Here is a 19,761-nt window from a genome sequence, read left to right on the forward strand (position 1 = left end):
GTAGAAAATTAGTATTAAATATGGTAGAAACCTAAATAAAGGGATTGCTATTACTTGAACTTTTTTATACCAAGGGTTAGGGTTTGTATCTAAAACATTACCTCTCAATATAGTAAAAGTTAATAGAAAATAACCCATAAAAAGTTTAAGCATAATTGAGCGAGACCATTTTAAAGGGACTCTAATGTATTTAAACTTTTTATATTATTCCTTATTTTGAATGATATATTAAAATCATGTTTAAGTTGTAGGACTTTCTCATCCTTTGCCTCCATCCCTTCAGCAGTATTTCTCATTAAGGGTCACTACAAACCAAATAAACACACATGTTGGATTATCCTGAAATGTCTGAGATAAAAGGCACAGTTTTGATATTATAGGATAATATCGTCCATGTTAAATAGAAGCATTGTTCAAATATATTCAGCTTATGTGATGAAAATATAAAAGAGAGAATTATGAACATCAGCACAGGCTATGATCCTATACTTTTTACAACATCAGTGACCTCCCTACAAAATATAGCCATTTATTTGCTTACCATCCACTGGTCTATGATGTCTACACAATCTCATTATGTGAACTTTTAGATTATTCTCATTTTAGATAAATAGGAATCAACAAAATGTACTTTATTACTTATAAGAAAGTCTAAGTCTCTTTTTATCTTCCACTCAGAATCATATTCATTGTGTCTTAGTGGGTAGATATGCTTCAATTAGGTAACTGGGGTAAACCTGAAAATAATTTACTAGGAATATACCTGGATAGAATTTGTTTTCTACAATGATGTTCTATTCATTCTAGGAATAGTGCTGCCACAAAATGTACACATTTCTTAAGTCAGCTTACATTTTAGACTGCAGAACCACTCAAGAAAGTAAATTAATATTCAGTCACAATAAAATGCCATCCAGAAAAATCAATACAATTTGCTACCAAATGAGGGTGACTTTAATCAGGGTGTCTCAAGAACAACAACATTTTTCCTAAAAGTGGAAAGAGCACCTTATAACTGCTCTCTGCTTTACTTTTCAAGACATAGTAATCACACAATTTTGCAGTCATTTACCTAGTGAAATAAGAATACATTTTTTGGTCACAGTGTAAAAATCTGAATCTTGGGAAGAAATTATATACTGAATTTTCTGATAGCTTCCAAATAACTGGGGCTTTAATGAAATTGCTACCTGAAAATTCCGTAGCAGTATTATTGTTTAACTATAATTTAAGGAGCTATTGTAGATTGGTACTTATGACTTCTAATGGGAAAACCATAACAACCTTTTAATTGTAGGGAAAATGGTTAACTACAGTAATTGCAATCAATAAGACTGTGTTAGTAGTATAAATATTTCTTCTCAAAGAGCATTCCTTACTCTCCTCAGCAGTATTTAAGGTTAGGAAGAAAAAAAAAGAAGAAGAAAATCAATTTGTTATAATACTAAGCCTAGGTCCAAATTTGTACATTCCAGAATAGAGAGAAAAACCCCCCATTCCCACCACAAGCAAAACAAGACTTTGATTAAGAAGAAAACTGAGGCATGACAAAAAGGACTTACCAATCACATAGGCTAGTAACAAGGCCAAAGTCACTGTGATTGCAGTGGCGCTCAATGCTGTGCACTTCCAGTTGCAGCACCTGTAAGGTTTGTTAAAGGTAAAGGCAGGTCGGGAAAAGGTGCTTCGAGGAAGAGGCCTGGGAGGGGGCGAGTACACGGTATTGGATGTCAGAGGGTAGTTCTGACTGGCTGCACTGAAGATCGCAGAGGAGCCAGATCCATGTTTGAACAGGAAATGCCTGTGAAAGGGAAACACAAGTTTGAGCTATAAAAACCAAAGCCAGTTGCTACAAGTTACAAAAACACAAACTCCATTAATTTCAAACAATCATGCTATAGCTGAGCTCAAGGGAACTGGATGGGGCTCAGCAACATTTTCATATACCTAAGAGGTAATTCTAAATTGCCCTTGTTATTCTCTTTCTTTTCTTTGTCTTTTTTTGTTTTGTTTTGTTTTTAAATCTAGACCTTTAAGAAACAGGCCTTGTGTTCCCCAATTTGCTGGCTAGTGAGTGCTAACATTCTACATTTGGTGTTACACACTACACCCTTCCCTTTCATTAAATATGATCATCAAGAGTTGATTCAAAACCAGAGATGTATCATTAGGCATTTTGATCATTAGTATGGCCTAGACACCAGTGTTTGAGATTATCCTCACTACTAAACTTTAGAGACTAGCTTCACAGTCATATTTTCATTCAACATCTTATAAAAATTATCAAATATACAGCCAAGTTGAAAGAATTTTATAATAAACAACCATATACTCACTAACTAGATTCCACAGATAGCATTTGACTGAACTCACTTTGTCACATACTTATTCATTTCTCCATTCTTCTCTCCATCTGTCAGTTTTTAGTTTTGTTTTGTTTTTGTTTTTGTTTGTTCGGTTGGTTTTGTTTTGAGATGGAATCTTGCTCTGTCACCAGGATGGAGTGCAGTGGCATGATCTCAGCTCACTGCAACCTCTGCCTCCCAGGTTCAAGCTATTCTCCTGCCTCAGCCTCCCGAGTAGCTGGGACTACAGTGCATGCCACCATGCCCAGCTACTTTTTGTATTTTTAGTAGAGATGGGGTTTCACCATGTTGGCCAGGATGGTCTCGATCTCTTGACCTAGTGATCTGCCCGCTTAGCCTTCCAAAGTGCCAGGATTATAGGCGTGAGCCGCTGCACCCGGCCAGTTTTTAGTTTTTAAGCATTTTGAAATATGTTGCATACATCAGTATACTTCCCTTCATATATTTTAACTCACATTAGCTAGTTTGATATTTTTACAAATTTTAATGTAAAATTTATGCACAGTAAAATGTGCAGTTTTATGTGCACATTTGCTGAGATTTGATAAATGCTGTCACCTATGTAACCCAAACCCCTATCAAGATGTATAACATTCCCATCAAGCCAAGAAGTTCTCTTCTGTCCTTTCTAGGTAAATCCCTATTTCTATCCCCAGAGAAACCACTATTCTGCATTTTTTTCCCACCAGACATTTGTTTTGCCTCTTGTAGAACTTCATGCAAACAGAGTCATGCTACTGTCATGTTTGAATTACTAAAGAAAGATCGTTGAGTATTCATGACTATTGTAATATGGGCATTTTGTAAACAGTAGTAATGTATTCACATGGAAGGAGTTGCCAAAAACAAACAAACAAATAAATAAAATTGCATATACTTCTTTTATACTTGTACAACAAATAAATAAAAGTACTTTTATACTTGCTGAGTGCCAAGTGTTGTGCTGAACACTCATTAGTATCTCATTTGCTCTTTACTCATATGATATAGTGTATAATATTATCCTCATTGTGCCTTTACAGAAATGGAGACCAAAACAGGTTAAACAACTTGCCCAAATTCACCTAGCAAGTGAAGGACAGAGCTAGAATCAGAATCTACGTCACTGGGGTTCCAATATCCTTAATCTTTTTTTTTTTTTTCTTTTTTTGAGACGAAGCCTTGCTCTGTCACCCAGGCTGTAGTGCAGTGGCGCAATCTCACTGCACTCCAGCCTGTAACTTCCAGATATCACTGCACTCCAGCCTGTAACTCCAGCTCACTGTAACTTCCACCTCCCAGGTTCAAGTGATTCTCCTGTATCAGCCTTCCAAGTAGCTGAGACCACAGGCACCTGCCGCCCTGCCTGGCTAATTTTTTGTATTTTAGTAGAGACGGGGTTTCACCATGTTGCCCAGGCTGGTCTTGAACTCCTAAGCTCAGGCAATCTGCCTGCCTCAGCCTCCTAAAGTGCTAGGATTATAGGCATGAGCCACTGTGCCCGGCCAATCATTTTTCATAAACTTTTTTCTTTTCTTTTTTTATCTTTAATTGACATATATAACAATTGTACATATTTAAGGGGGTACATATGAGACAGGAATAATATAGGGTGGTTTCAGGAGAATAAAAAAATTCCAGGCAGCAGTTTCACATGATTAGAGGCTATGGGCTATTAAGACCCTGAAAAACAGGATTTGGACCAAGCTGGCTAAGACTAACTGGACCCAACATGGTGCGGGATTTGACCTAGGTTTCACCTCGGACTTCATTATATCCTCATTAACATACTAAATCACGCAACCCACCAGCACCATGACAGTTCCAGAAATACCCATGTTTGGTGTAAAAATGGGTGGCACCACAGTTCCGATAAATCTTCACCTTTTTACAGGAATTTTCATGAATATTCTACCCCTTGAATAAACAAACCCAAAAAGGTAGCAGCCCCAAACCCCTTTGTGGGTGATTCTCTCTTGAGTACACTTATACTCCCTTTTCTTGAGTGTGTACTCCTCCCTTTGCAATAAATGTCCATACTTTCACTATTTTCCAATTTGTCCTTGAGTTCTTTCTTGCAACAGTGTCAAGAGCCTGGACACCAGCTGTGGTCAAGATCCCACCAGCATTTGGGGACTTCCCCCAGCCTACCAGCATCACATAGTGTTGTTTCAATACATATACATGTAGAGGGAGCAGATCAGGATAATTAACATATTCATCATCTTGACCAAAGTCTTTAATCTTAAGCAGTCCACCGTACTACCTGGGGCAGTAAAATACACTGCTAAATAAAACACATTCGAGTGCTACATTTTAATGTACAACAAAAAATTTCACTAAGCATAAAGCCAATATCACCTTGTACATGTAACGTATGCAGAAATGAATAAATTACTAACATCATTTTAAGACTGACTTCTAGCTTCCATATTTAAAGAACAAAAGCATATGTATTTAAAGGGATAAAAAAACAACCCTACATGAATGTTAATGGAAAATACACACAATAGAGAATTTTGCTTCAGTATCGTGAGGTTAAAATTTTTTTAAAGGACTGGGTTGCTGAGGGGAGTACAGATTCACAGGTCTTTCTGGAGGACAATTTGGGATTATGTATCAAATGACTTTTAAAATGCCTATTCTTTGATGCAATAATTATGGCTATAGAAATTTTTCCTTAGGAAATGATGTATATGACAATGCATATAAGAAGCCATTCATTGCAGTGTTATTTATAATAGCAAAAAATAAACATTTAAATCCCCAGTAATTGCTATTTCATTAAGTAAATTATTTTATAAACAAATAATATAATACTATACAATCATTACAAATTGTGTGGCAAATGACTGTCTATTCACTGGGAGAAGTGTTTACAGATATTACCAAGCAAAAAAAGGAAGGCTTCAAAAGAGTATGGGCAACATTATTCAATTTTTAAAGGAAAAAAAGTACAAATGTTCACAGGAAAATAATAATTTGTGTTACCTTTGTATGGTAGGGGTATTTTCTGAACTTTTCTGCCTTGAGCTTGTATTGATTTTGTAACTAAGATTAAAAAAAAGATTCATGAGTATTAGGGAGTCAAAAACACTTACAGGATAACACCAACCACAGGAATAGTTGGTTCCATTTAAGTTAACATGAGTGCCTAGAAGGGCTGGGCTCCAAGTTAGGCACTTTATCTCCATTATTTTGATCCTTATATGTTTGTGAAGTTGATACTATTATCCTAATCTTCTAGATGACTGAACTGAGACCCAAAGAGCTTTAGTAGGAGTAGAGTGGTGATAATAGTAATTATTATAATAATGTTAGTAAGAGATAACATTTGAGTGATTATTTTTGACAGGCATTGCTCTAAATACTTCACAAAGTATTATATTATTTAATCTTAACAACAACTTTATTACAGTCAATATCTCTATTTTACAGAAGAGATGATCGAAGCACAGAGAGGTTACATCACTTTTCCATGGCCCCACAGCTACTAATTGATTAAACTGAGTTTCAAACCCAGGCAGTCTGGCTGCAGAGCCACTGCTCTTAAACAATACACTATAGCATAGTGTATTGTTTGTGATGGGAATACAGGCCTGTTGAGGCCTAGAATACGTATGCTTTGTGTTGAATTTGGCATGAGGATGATGTTTAATTGAGCCACACTATTACGTTCCTTTTTTTGACTAATAACAAGAATGTGAGAATGATGGCTACAGAATCACAGAGTTGGAAGGGACCCTCAGAAATCATCTAGTAGCCCATCCCTCTCATTTTGACGTTAGGGAAACTGAGGCCAAGAGAATGAAACTTTCTTACTTAAAAATAACATAGCTAGCTAATGGCATGAATGAAACTGGAATCAGGGGCTTCCAGTTTAATAGTGTATTTACATTGCCCCATGCTACCTGACAACCACAGTCTTCACTAGATTAGCATCAGGTTTTAATCATCTGGGTTAACTGACCTGGGCCCAACAAATACTACCTGTTCAAACTACATAATACACATCTATTCTTCTGTATGTCAAATGTTCTTCTAGTAAATTTTAAAGACTGTCTTAACTCTTTTGGATGAATGGGTAAGCATTACAAAGAAACTACCCTTTAGTTGATGAGAACCTAAAAAAGGCACCTAATTTATCCCCAGAATGAAGAAACAATATAAAAATAATAATAAGATTACGTATATTTTAATGAATAAGTGACTCTTAGTTGTACTCTTTTCATTTGATTGTACTGTTACTTTAAGGCTTTTAAATAAATAACCTCCTCCGCACCATAAAAAGATGAATTTCTTTTTTAATGTCTGCTTAACTCTCCCAGACTGTTTTATCCCCTTTGACCATTTCATTTACTAGTGAGCAAGAAGTATAGCACTATATAGGCAGCGTAGTGATATAACCTCCCTACCTCCCCACTCCTGCCCTGTGGTTACTTTGGAGGTGACAAAACGTCATATTATGGATTCGATATAGCAACACTCTGAAGTGGTCCTATGGGATAAAGGAGAAACCCAGCAGGATGAGGCACCTCAGTGTTTGGAGATAAAATCTTCAATCTTTTGCATATTTATGAAGGAGAATAATTGGATTTTTGAGACAATGTAAGTGTTCCAATATGTTGGATATTGATTTGGTTTGGTATAATATTAAGAGGTAGAAGGAAGGAAAAAAAAAGGCAGAGAATTGTTGGCTATTATGACGGCAATTACAAGCAATAATCAATATCCCTAAGCCCTGTAATTTCATACTGATGTACACCAAAGGATTTCCAAATGCAGTTTCATAAGTAAAATATTACAGCATAATGAATAAATTCAACAGTTGCAGCAGAACAACATTTAAACTAATTTTTATTTGAGTGGAATCCAAATCACGGTTCTCAGCAAGGGTAGATAATAAAATGAGTTCATGTACTAAGGTTCTTGTTTTCTTATTAACAAGCTCAGATTAAGATTCTATGCTGAAAGTTATCTATACTTTGTTGTGCACCATGAAAAAGAGCAATGCAAATGATGTGTTTTGTCATAGGCTTTGCAGTCCATTGTTGGAAAGTCAAACTAGTGCCTAAATGTGTTTTCATAGTCCCTGAAAGAAGCAGGAGCATAAAGACAAATGCTCAGTGCTAGATGTTAGCTATGTGCTCATAAAATCAGATCATCTGTCTAAGCACATTGCTTTTCCCTGGGGACCTGGGGATATACTAAAATGTTGCTATCAATTTCATACAATTGGATTTTTTTCCACAGAGCAAATGATAAAAATGCAGTTCAAGAGTTTATGTGTAAGTAGTACTCTTCTTTACATCTGTTTTAATATTCAAGTTCAAATTTAAAAAGGAAAGGCAAGATATTACCAAAAGGAAATGGGCATATAAAGAAATTGAAAAAAAAAAAAAACTTCGAGAATGATGAGACCCAGTGGTGGTAAATGGGAATATAATAAATGCCCCTGTACAGATTTTAAAATCATCTATAAAAAAGGGGAAAATGTGGTCTCTATTTTTAAACCCCTCATACTACATAATTCTGAGGGTATCTGCTAGCACTAAATAATGTGATGTAATGTGGCACTTAAAATTCTATAGGAAATAGACAGAAATCTATGACTTTCTAATACCAGATGTATAAATAACCAATGATTTTTTTCTTTTACATCTTGTAAACATTCTTATGAGACACATATCTAAACCTATATTCCCTTGGCTATAAGCATTTGACTCACTTTTGTACCCAGAAGAAGGAATTCAACTTGCTTCCGGTAAAAGCCGAGATTGGGTTTTTAAAAACAAGAAGACTACAAGTTAATAGGACCAAACCATATTTAGATAGCATAGTAGAATTTAGGTATTTATTTTTAAAAAAAAACAAATTATAAAATGAATTTTTATTGTGATAAAAAGCATATGGCATAAAATTTAGCATGTTAATTTTCTTTTAGTGTATAGTTCAGTAATGTTAAGTATTATTGACATGGTTATACAATAGATCTCTGGAACTTTTACACCTTGGAAATCTGAAACACTATATCCCCATTAAACAATTATTCTTTCCATTCTCTTCCAAGCAACCACCATTCTGCTATTTTTTTCTATGATTTTGACTACTTTACATACTTCATATAAGGGGAATCATACAGTATTTGTGTTTTTGTGATTTACTTCATTTTACATAATGTTCTCTAAGTTCATCCATATTGTAGCATTTGACAGGATTTCCCTCATTTTTAAGGCCAAATAATACTCTTTTATATGTATGTATCATATTTTGTTTATCTATTCATCCACTGATGGACACTTAGGTTGCTTCCACCTGTTGGCTATTGTGAATAGTGCTTCTGTAAACATAGAAGGTGTACAAATATCTCTTTGAGATCTGCTTTCATTTCTTTTGGATAAATACCTAGAAGTAGGACTGCTGGATCATACAGTAGTTCTATTTTTACTTTTCGGAGGAACTTCCATACTGTTTTCCATAGTGGTTTCTACTTTACAATGCCACCAACCATGTACAAGGGTTCCAATTTCTCCATTTCTTCACCAAAACTTGTAATTTTCTTCTTCTTTTTTTTAAAATAGTAACGATTCTAATGGGTGTGAGGTGATATCTCATTGTGGTTTTGATTTGCATGTCTTTGATGAATAGGGATTTTAAACACCTTTTTTTTTTTTTTTTTTTTTTTCCTGGAGACAAAGTTTTGTTCTGTCACCCAGACTGGAGTGCAGCGGTACAATCTCGGCTCACTGCAACCTCCGCCTCCCGGGTTCAAGTGATTCTCCTGCTTCAGACTCCTGAGTACCTGGGACTACAGGCACCCGCCACCATGCCCAGTTAATTTTTGTACTTTTAGTAGAGATGGGGTTTCACCATGTTGGCCAGGGTGGTCTTGAACTCCTGACCTCAAGTGATCTGCCCACCTCGGCCTCCCAAAGTGTTGGGATTACAGGCATGAGACACCACACCCACCCTTGAACATCTTTTCATATGCTTTTTGGCATTTGTATATCACCTTTGTATAAATGGCTATTCATACATATTTATTCTCATGCCTCCAAAAAACACAAGAAAATGCCATGCTGGGTCAGCTGCATTTTCTTCTCTAACAAGAATACTTAGTGCTGTTTTGTGGAAAAGAGTCATTACTGGCAAAGATATCAACCTCAGCATCTCTACTAACAACTATATAAAGGAGAATTTCATTTTATTTGTCCTGTAATTCTTTCTTCCAAATACTAAGCCACCTCAGTCCATATATTGCCTCTAAACCTCGGATGCCAAGTTTTGATAAAAAGTCTATGCTCCGTCCACATCATTCATAATTTTAAGAGTTTTTAAATGAATTTCTGGATACCTAAGCTTTAATTTTCCTAGGCTTAAGTCTTCGTTCTATAATATATTCTCAAATAGAAATACTCTCTAGTCTAGATTGCTACTCTCGTGATTTTGCAAATTGGGTAGTGAATAGGTAATGGGTAAGATTTCTTTCTTTGTTTTTTTTTTTTTTTTGAGATGGAGTTTCGCTCTTGTTACCCAGGCTGGAGTGTAATGGCATGATCTCGGCTCACTGCAACCTCCGCCTCCCAGGTTCAAGCAATTCTCCTACCTCAGCCTCCCGAGTAGCTGGGATTACAGGCATGTGGCACCATGCCCGGCTAATTTTGTATTTGTGGTGGAGATGGGGTTTCTCCATGTTGGTCAGGCTGTTCTCGAACTCCCAACCTCAGGTGATCTGCCTGCCTCGGCCTCCCAAAGTGCTGGGATTACAGGTGTGAGTCACCATGCCTGGCCGGGAGATCCTTCTTAAACCTTTCGGTGGGTATCATCCCTTCTCCTCTTTTATTCAGAAGCAATATCTGCCCTATCTGGTCAACTGTCTCTGGATTGCATATTCCTTGAGGACAGGCAACAGTCTTAATTTCTAGGTACATTGTCTCTTACTTCGGAGGAACTCGATGAATACACATTGATTTGTATGATGCCTTTGCTTCTTCTAAAAGGGTCTTGAATCACTATGCATAAGAAACAAAGGTTGGGTAGTCTAAGGTAAGTGTTCTATTTGTGGGCAAATATTTCTTGGTTTGTTGAATGTAAAAACAACTATATGTGCTCATTTCATTTTCACATAATCTAAAATAAATAAATCAAAGAAATAGTTGATTCACATTTCATGTCTTCTTGTGAGATGTTTTGGTAATGAAAGAATTACTATTAATAAATATACCAATAATTTAAAGATAATTGCTGTTAATGACAATGGCAACATCATTGTCCATTTACTGAACATCTATTATGTGCCAGATACTCTGCTAAAGCACTTTATGTCCTTTTTCTCTCTCACTGAATCCTCACCATAATCCTATAAGGTAGATGATATTATCTGCATTTCATAGGTGAGGAGGCTGAGCATCAGATAATAGGATTAGATAAATTTCATCAGGTTACACAATTGGTAAAAGAGAGTTGGGAATCAACTTCAGTTTTGTTGATTGCTAGAATGTAAGCTACATGAAAGTAGAAATGCCTATCTTATTTATTACTGTATCTTCAGCACTTAAAATGGTGCATAATAAACAGCAGGCACTCAATAATATTTTAAAATCCATGCCTGAATAATAAAACCCATTTACTTAACAACTGCATACATTAGCCTACGATATCACTCATAATATTAATCATTAAGGTAATATGATCTTCTTAATTCACATGATCATCTGATATTTCTCTTCTCAAAGATGAATACATATAAATTTCATATTTCACTTAATATGTTCTTACGGAATTTGTTTTCAACTCTTAAAATTACAGCAATGATCAAATGATATCAGGAAGATACATACTTATCATCGTTGTGAAAGTGAGGTAATTGTCATGGCTCCCTGTTTCGAATGTGGGAGACATCAGAAAAGTTTCATGAAGTACTGTACTTGACTTTCCCATGTCAATTAATATAAACATAAATATAAATTAAATATAATTAAATATAAATTCAACATTCTATAACAGGATGTTTAGAGATAAATTGAAACTAGGAGTAAGGGCATAGATACATAAATGATATAGAAAGAATATACTATGTATTTTACAATGTTTGACCAAGTTGCTTTAGTTGACCTCAAAACTAATTAAAATAAATAATTAATGCTTCTCTTCATAATAATGCCTTTCAAGTCACCCATTCATTCTCCTTCTCCAAGTTAGATCCATGTTCTGTTAACTCAACTTTAATTTAAAATTTGATATTAAAAAACTCTATATCAGTGGAAGGGTAAATATCAAATTAATATTTTCTATTAATGCAAATGTTCCTGTATTAAAAGGCTCAGGTCAATGTATAAAAATTATTTACTAAGATAAGTAAGCTTATTATATTTTCATTCTATATTTAATACTAATTTAGGTTTTGAGATAATGGTGTGGAAGCTATAATCCTTTCAAACTACAAAATAATGTGGAAAGCTATTGGTAGGTGAGGTTATCAATCCTCTTATAATTTTATACATTTTTCCTATGGAGGGATAATGGAATGCCACCCTATAGTTTTCAGTATTTCATTCCCTAACAGAGACTAATCAATATGGGAACAAACAGGTGACCCAGGAAATATTTGTGACTATACATTTAAAAGTAAATCAGACTCTAAATTTCCTAGGACTTAAAAAAAAAAAACCTTCATTTTGTAAAGAAACTCAATTACATTTACCTTTGCTGAAAGTCAGTTCCCAATTTTACTCAACAGAGAAACTGATGATTTTATAAAATTGATCTTCACCGGTTACTTGGATTATTATTGTTATTTTTTTCTTTATACAGGAGGGGGTAGTGGGCAGAGTATTATACACTTTTATTACCTCTTTTTTTCATCTTCTCCCTCCCTCCCTCCCTCCCTCCCTCCCTCCCTCCCTCCCTCCCTCCCTCCCTCCCTTCCTTCCTTCCTTCCTTCCTTCCTTCCTTCCTTCCTTCCTTCCTTCCTTCCTTCCTTCCTTCTTCCCTCCCTCCCTCCCTCTCTCTCTCTCTCTCTCTCTCTCTCTCTCTCTCTCTTCTTTCTTTCTTTCTTTGACGGAGTTTCGCTCTTGTTGCCCAGGCTGGAGTGCAATGGCACGATCTCCGGCTCACCGCAACCTCCACCTCCCAGGTTCAAGTGATTCTCCTGCCTCAGACTCCCTTTCATCTTCATTTTCTATAGACATGTATTTTTCTGGTTTATTTTAGGAGCCAGTTGACATGGTATACTTTTCTGTATCATTTATTTTTATTGAGTTATAATGTACATCAATAAGGACATCTTATATAAAAAAAGTTTCAAATTAATTACAAAGGAGTACAAGAAGGACAGAGCCTAAGAGTTTCTCACTAAACACTTCGGGTTGAAAATCTAGATCATCATGCTAATGCAACTTTTGAAGGATCTTGATCAACATTTGGCTTTTATCCACTTTTATTTCTTTGAAAGACTCATTCGGCCGGGCGCGGTGGCTCAAGCCTGTAATCCCAGCACTTTGGGAGGCCGAGACGGGCGGATCACGAGGTCAGGAGATCGAGACCATCCTGGCTAACACGGTGAAACCCCGTCTCTACTAAAAATACAAAAAACTAGCCGGGCGAGGTGGCGGGCGCCTGTAGTCCCAGCTACTCCGGAGGCTGAGGCAGGAGAATGGCGCAAACCCGGGAGGCGGAGCTTGCAGTGAGCTGAGATCCGGCCACTGCACTCCAGCCCGGGCTACAGAGCAAGACTCCGTCTCAAAAAAAAAAAAAAAAAAAAAAAAAAAAGAAAGACTCATTCATACATGTACGTTAAAGGTAAGAATATTTTATAATGTCATAAAATAACATAAGAAATGCCACTGAAATCAGTCCCTTAACCTATCCAGCATAACATTTTTCTTTTCTAAAGAACAAGCTGGGAAAACACATGACTGCCCTTTGAAATAGCCTCAAAATAAAATAGATAGCCAGAGGTACAGACTGCTTCTCACCAACATCCATGTTCTCTTCTCTTTCTGGGCACACAAATTGATTACATTTCCCAACCACCATTTCTGTTAGGTGTGGTCATGTGACTCAGTTCTGGCTAATGAAATGTAAAGTATGAGCAAAAGTGATGTTTGACACTTCAAGGCTTGACCCCTAAAACTACCCACCCATGATCCCCAATCTCCTTCCTCATCCACTGGCTAGAAAAAAGCAGACCCAAATATGGAAGGAGCCTAGTACAATTGTTACAGGTAGATAGGCATGACTGGGGCAGGAGAGGGCTCTCCCTATCACCCACTAGAAATGTCAGTTGATGGTTCAGCAATTATTGCATTGCCTTTCAAAAAGTGACAAATTGGCAGCCGGTGCCAGGGAGAGGTCACATCCTGATAGTCCACACCTGTTAACATCAAAATGTTAATTGAATGTAGGCCCCAAGGAGAAGCAACTTCCTGGACATGCACATTAAGAGACAAAAATAGCGAAGTATGATCTAGGTACACGCCACTGGAAAAGGGAAGAAAGTCTCAGATGGGCATGTGTATAACTCCCTAAACACACTGTGTGTGCTCAATTCCAAATGGTAAGGAACACACTAAGTATGCGGGAAGCCCACCATAAGGGTAGAATCATGGGAAACAGACGAGCCTATAAAGCCCTAGGATCAAAGTTAAACACACCTTTTTTTGCTCTCTTTTCTCCCTTGGACCTTCAGGTGCCCCCTTGAGTCTCCTCCAAGCGAATTTTCCTTTCTTTCCCGTTCTGAAGATTTTTAAAATAAACTTCCACTCCTGATCTGAAACTTGCCTCAGTCTCTTTTTCTACTTTATGCCCCTCAGTTGAATTATTTATTCGGAGGAGGCAGGGTCTGAAGCTGCTACGGACCCATATGGATATGCTGCTGGTCAGGGTAACTCAGATCTCTTCCACTGGTAACACATTCATTCCATGGAATATTATGCAGTCAGAAAATCCAAAGAATTGGTAACCACATAAGCATATTAGATACATAGATCATTGTCTCTCAGTACAGAGACTTAGAAGAGGCATCCATGATCCCCCTATGCCCACTCCCCACTGTCTGCAGTCATAGTTAATTGGACCAGAATTGGATAACCAAACTTAGAGGCAATTGTATTCTCTCTTTCTCGCTCAGAAATCTAGACACAGACACACAACTGGGCAAGCCAAGATGCAAGGTCATGTTGAGCCAGAGCTAGGTTACAATATCATAGGGGAACAGAGAAAGAAATCCCATCTAGAGTGAAGCTTGAGAATGGAGCATATCTCTAGAGAGAAGCAGAGATGAGACATCATCTGGTCGCAGAAAGAAATAGAATGATGGAGAGAGTTTCATCTTTCATTAGGCCTAGCTATACTCACTGTGCTTTTCTTTCACTGTGAGATTACTCTGCACCTTAAAAAACACCTTTAAAAAATTTAATTTAGTTTTACAGGTTTTCTGCTCCCAGTAACTAGATAATTCTCTATGTTGAGCAAGAAACAGATTTCATATATATAGTACAACCACAATTATGTGCTGTCCCCTCCCACACAAAACCAGAAGCAAAATACAACCCCAAATCCCCATTTCACAGACATCTGATCTAGAAGAAAACAAAAGGAAATCTTAATAGTAAGTATCTTTGGATGATGGAAGTTGTAGTTTTTTTTTTTTGGTGATTGTCCATGTCCTTTCTATTTTTGAAATGAAGGTGTACTACTTTTATAAGGTCCGTCATGACCTGGCCTCTGCAGGCCAGTCAGCCTCACTACTGCTATTGTCTCCAATGCCCCCTATACTTCTCGTCATCCTATGTTATGTGCATCTCCAGATGGGCCATTTTCTTTCAGACTTCTGCGTCCTTGTAAGCTTTTTGCAAAGAACAATATCAGAAGAGCTAAGAAATGCTCCCAAATAGTGCAGGTCTAAAGTAAGGCAGGAAACAGAGGATAAAAAGTGAACATAGGGAGAATGAAGAGTATAAGAGAAGAGAAAGGAATAGAGTAAGAAAGGAAATCTTACAGATAGATATGGCTATCTTTGCAAGGTTAGAGGATCATTTGTTAGTTGCTTCAGGGGTCATTCTTCCCTCCTTTGCTATAGGTTGTTTAGTTTTGATCTAAATAAATAGCCAGCAATGACACACTATTTTTCCATCTTTATGTATTACCAGAAAACAAGTCAATTAAGTATAGTACAAACTGGGTATATATTCAATGTGTCAAAAATATAATTCTCTTGCTTAAGACTCTCACATAGAAATGCAGGATATGACAAGTTAATTGGGGATAAAATTATGTGACGAGTTGCCATTGTATTAAAAGTAAAGCAATGTGGAGAGGCTTACATTTAAATGGATGTAGTTTAATGGTTTCTATCCCAAACTATAAACTGGAGAACTGTCTAAACCTCTAAAAAAGGCCTTGGAAGAAAGGAATAGGAGGAGTGAAAGATGGGAAGGGAAAAAAGGAATTAAGAGTTTGCAGAGTGGTTTGAGTAAAAAGTGAGCCAGCAACAATAGATTTTGTCTTTCCAGTACCAGGACTAAGTTGGGAAACATCAATGGAAAAGAATGTTTCTCAAACTGGCTACAAAAAGAGTGTTCCTCAACAGGGGACCAACTGGTCCATGGGGAATATTTGGCAATGTCAGGAGACATTTTTGGTTATCACAACTTGGGGAAGGGTACTGCTAGCATCTAGTGGGTAGAGGTCAGATACGCTGCTAAACATCCTGACAGTCCACCTCCTCAAGACATATGTAACAAGAAATTATTCAGCCCAAAATATCAATAGTGGTGAAGTTGAGAATCATTTGTCTAAAACTCTTCATCCAATTGGAACGTGAAATTTTGAAGTATTCTACATCTCTACAGGAGAAAATCTGTCACTCTGTAATAACTCCCAGAGGAAGATTTTCATGCCAGGCACTCCTGATCTTATCTTCCTCCCCAAGCTCACAGCTGTTCCTCCTTGACTCTCTAGTTGCACTTCGATTGGTCTATTATCCAAACAAATACCCCGAATCCTAGGGCCAGAGAGCATATACAACTCACTGATAATTGCCTCAAACATTTACCCTTGCTGACCAAACAAGGAAATCTTTGTAACAGTAAAAAAAATTGCTTTTTAAACTGTGCCCCTCATGAACCTGTCATGAGGCATAAATCCAAAACCCGAACTGATTAAAGTATGCAGAATATATAATAATCATAGCGATTGAAACATTAACTCCTCTTAGGTTAGGCCACTTAAGAAACAGTCAAATTCAGCTTTGTGTTGTGCTCTAAAGCTTAGTAACTACACTTCCACTTGAGCACAGGAGAATTTGTGGAAAGCAGGCCTGCCTTCCACTAAAATGTTCTCTCCCTGGTTCCCTGCTGTGTGGATTTGAGAGTGCAAAGAAGAAACACATTGGTTCACTTTAATTATTCAGGGACAGCACAGAGAGATAAACAAGGTAAGGTCAACGTCGAGAATATAGGAATTTCATGAACTCTGCTGACCTCTAAATATGTCTTTGTACTTGGCAAATATAATATTAAACCTGGACTTATTTTCTCTATGCATCATTGTCTATCCTTAGAAAACAAATATCATCATGGATTCACAGGGTGCAGTATAGAAATGGCTAGTTGGAACTTAAACCTAAACCAGATTATATTTTTATCTTTCAATAGGAAACATAATATGAAGTTGTATTTATGTCATAGATGAGAATGACAACATGAAGGAAGATACTGAAATTGTACTGCAGCCTCACAGTATGATCCAAGGCAGAGTAGACTTCTATACAAGGTGTTGCATCTTGAATCTTGTCACTATAAAGGTGCAAACCGAAAAGAAAATTCCAAGGCCCCCAATCATCCAAATGGACCCCTCCTCTTGGCCAAGGGCATTCCAGAGTTAACCTGAAAATCTAATTCAGGCCATAATGGAAGATGGAGTCTAACATGCCTTGTTATATCCCTCCAGTGTTAATATCAACACAGACCTTAAGTCTGATAAGAAACATACAGTCTATTTTCTCTAAGGCAGGTGTCATCTGCATGATAAAACTTAAGTCTCCACACCTCTTATTGTAACCCAGACATAGTTTTCTACTAATAATTCTTTCAACTAATTGCGAGACAGAAAATTTTAAAATCTACCTATGACCTGGAAGCTCCCTACCTTGAGTTGTCCCACCCCTCCAGATCAAACCAATGATGTAAATCATACATGTATTGATTGATGTATTAAGTCTCTCTAAAATGTGTAAAAGCAAGCTGTACCCCAACCACCTTGGGCACATGTTGTCAGGTCCTCCTAAGGCTGTGTCACCAGTGCATCCTTAACCTTGGCAAAATAGACTTCCTTAGTTGACTGAGATGTGTCTCAGATATTTTGGGTTCACAAAGGGTTTTGTCTTAAAAATGCATTTATTTAACAAAATTGTATCAAGTACCTATTACATAACAGGAAAAATGACTTCATAGACTAGTCTTACACTGGCCTAACATTGCCTCCTTAACTATAGTTGCCTACCATCATCACTACCCCTTGACAGAAAGGGAAGTGTGGTGTCTTCTTCACTTCTTCTTGCCTATAGGAAATTCAGAAAGAATCATGATTGTTCAACTTAAATCCATCTCATTTGTCTGGGGACCTCACCTGGAATTAGTAAACTTGCAACTAATTAGAATCCAACTAACTGGAAAGCTCAATTAAATAGGATTCTTTCAGTAGAGGAGCAAGAGACAAGAAGCAAGTCACAGAATGACAGAGACTGTAAAGCCAGAAAGGACCTCAAATATCATTTAGCTTCATTTCCTCATCTGACTATTGAGGAAAACGAGGTTGAGAAGAAGAAAGAGATATTAAGGTTACACAGCTATTTAATAGTGGAATTGGACTTGGCCTCAAGATTTCTAACTGTAAATCTAGTGCTTTTTCAAAAACTCACATGGGCCATTAAAAATTTACAACAGATATCCTGGGACCACTAGATGTTTTGTTCACTCTACAACATCCTTTATACCTAGAACACTTTACAATAACAACTCATATTTAAATTGCAACCCTGATGTACTATAAGATTTTCAATTTTCAATTATAAAAGATTAAATTATGATCATTTGGGTTAAAATGGAAAGTAGACTCATATTTAAGAATGGCAATTTGTAAAAAGTTCTATTTAACCTTAAGCTAACCACCAAATCCAATTAACCAGAATGCCCCAGTTTCCTGGGCATTTAAGATTTTAATATAAATAGAATAAAAACTAGATTATATCTCCAGGCAGGGAAACTTAACCGAACCATAAATATTCACTGAAAGACAAAAAGAGATGACTTGGAGTTCTTCATATACCAGAGATAAATTGTTATAGTGTAAACAGCATTGGATTGTTTGCATAGGACTTACATTCCAGCAGCAACTCTTGCTCCAAGAAATTTCAATAACACATTCTTGCTCCACATGAATGTGTTATTAAAATTTCCCAAGACTCAGTTACTTTACCATTAAACTGGGCATAGTTTCTATTATGTCTACATTCCAGGGTTTACAGTTTGAAATGAGATAACTAGTGAAAATACTTTGGACAATAGCAAATTATGCATGCACACTTATATGTTCACACATGCCTATATGTGCGCACACACACATACATGCATACATATACAGTACATTATCAAATGGCTGAGCCTTTTGATTTTGACAGACAAGAAAAAGTATTTAGCTACAAGTGTATCTACTAAAACACAGCTACCCACATTACCATAAAATTACCTAAGTTAATGATACTATTCACTATGATAAATGACAAAATTTGAGAGATTAGACTGTCATAGATAAAAACAATTATTTTAGTTGAAAGGTGAGAAAAATATCAGATTGTGACTATTTTATGCCAGAAGAAATTCAATTTACTTACGAAGCTAATATCATGTTGTACTTGATATTTTGATAGTTTGAATTGGAAATAGTCATGTTAGCATCTATGCTGTCAATGCAAGCTCTGTGCATACATATGTCACTATTAAGCATCTTCTTCAGTAACAACGGACTGCCTAGTGTTTTTTGTATACCAGATAGAGATAAAAAGTACGAGTTATAATTATGTCTTGGCCAGTAATAGGTGCTTGCCCTCGGAAATATGATGTATATTTGAGAACCAACTTTAGATAAGAGTGAGAGGATATAATATCACCTCTACTGTGAGAATACCAAAGGCAAACTTTTTATTTTATTTTAATCCTCATCCCAAAGGTGAGGGTTAATAAATCCCCAGCTCTATGTCTTTGCTGGGACTTGGCAACCTGGGAAGCCTGTACTGTTGTATGGGATCATGTTGTTTTCTTCCAAATTATGTTATTATCCCTACATATTTCTGTATACTTTATCATTAAGGCAACTTGATCTCTGACTGGGTCTGTCAGTTTCTTCTTGTCACTCA

The 19,761-nt window shown here is 36.6% G+C and overlaps 1 protein-coding gene across 1 annotated transcript in view; it reads right to left on the reverse strand.

Annotated features, from left to right (window-relative positions):
- The window catches only part of TENM1 (teneurin transmembrane protein 1), a 498,746-nt gene that overhangs the window by 332,931 nt on the left and 146,054 nt on the right, over window positions 1-19,761 (reverse strand). Inside the window, exon 3 of the mRNA XM_050776593.1 lies at window positions 1,563-1,801. Within this exon, the coding sequence (XP_050632550.1) occupies window positions 1,563-1,801 (239 nt within the window). The remainder of the gene's footprint in view (window positions 1-1,562; window positions 1,802-19,761) is intronic.

The sequence above is a fragment of the Macaca thibetana genome, chromosome X, assembly GCF_024542745.1.
Source record: "Macaca thibetana thibetana isolate TM-01 chromosome X, ASM2454274v1, whole genome shotgun sequence".
NCBI classification, from domain to species: Eukaryota; Metazoa; Chordata; class Mammalia; order Primates; family Cercopithecidae; genus Macaca; species Macaca thibetana.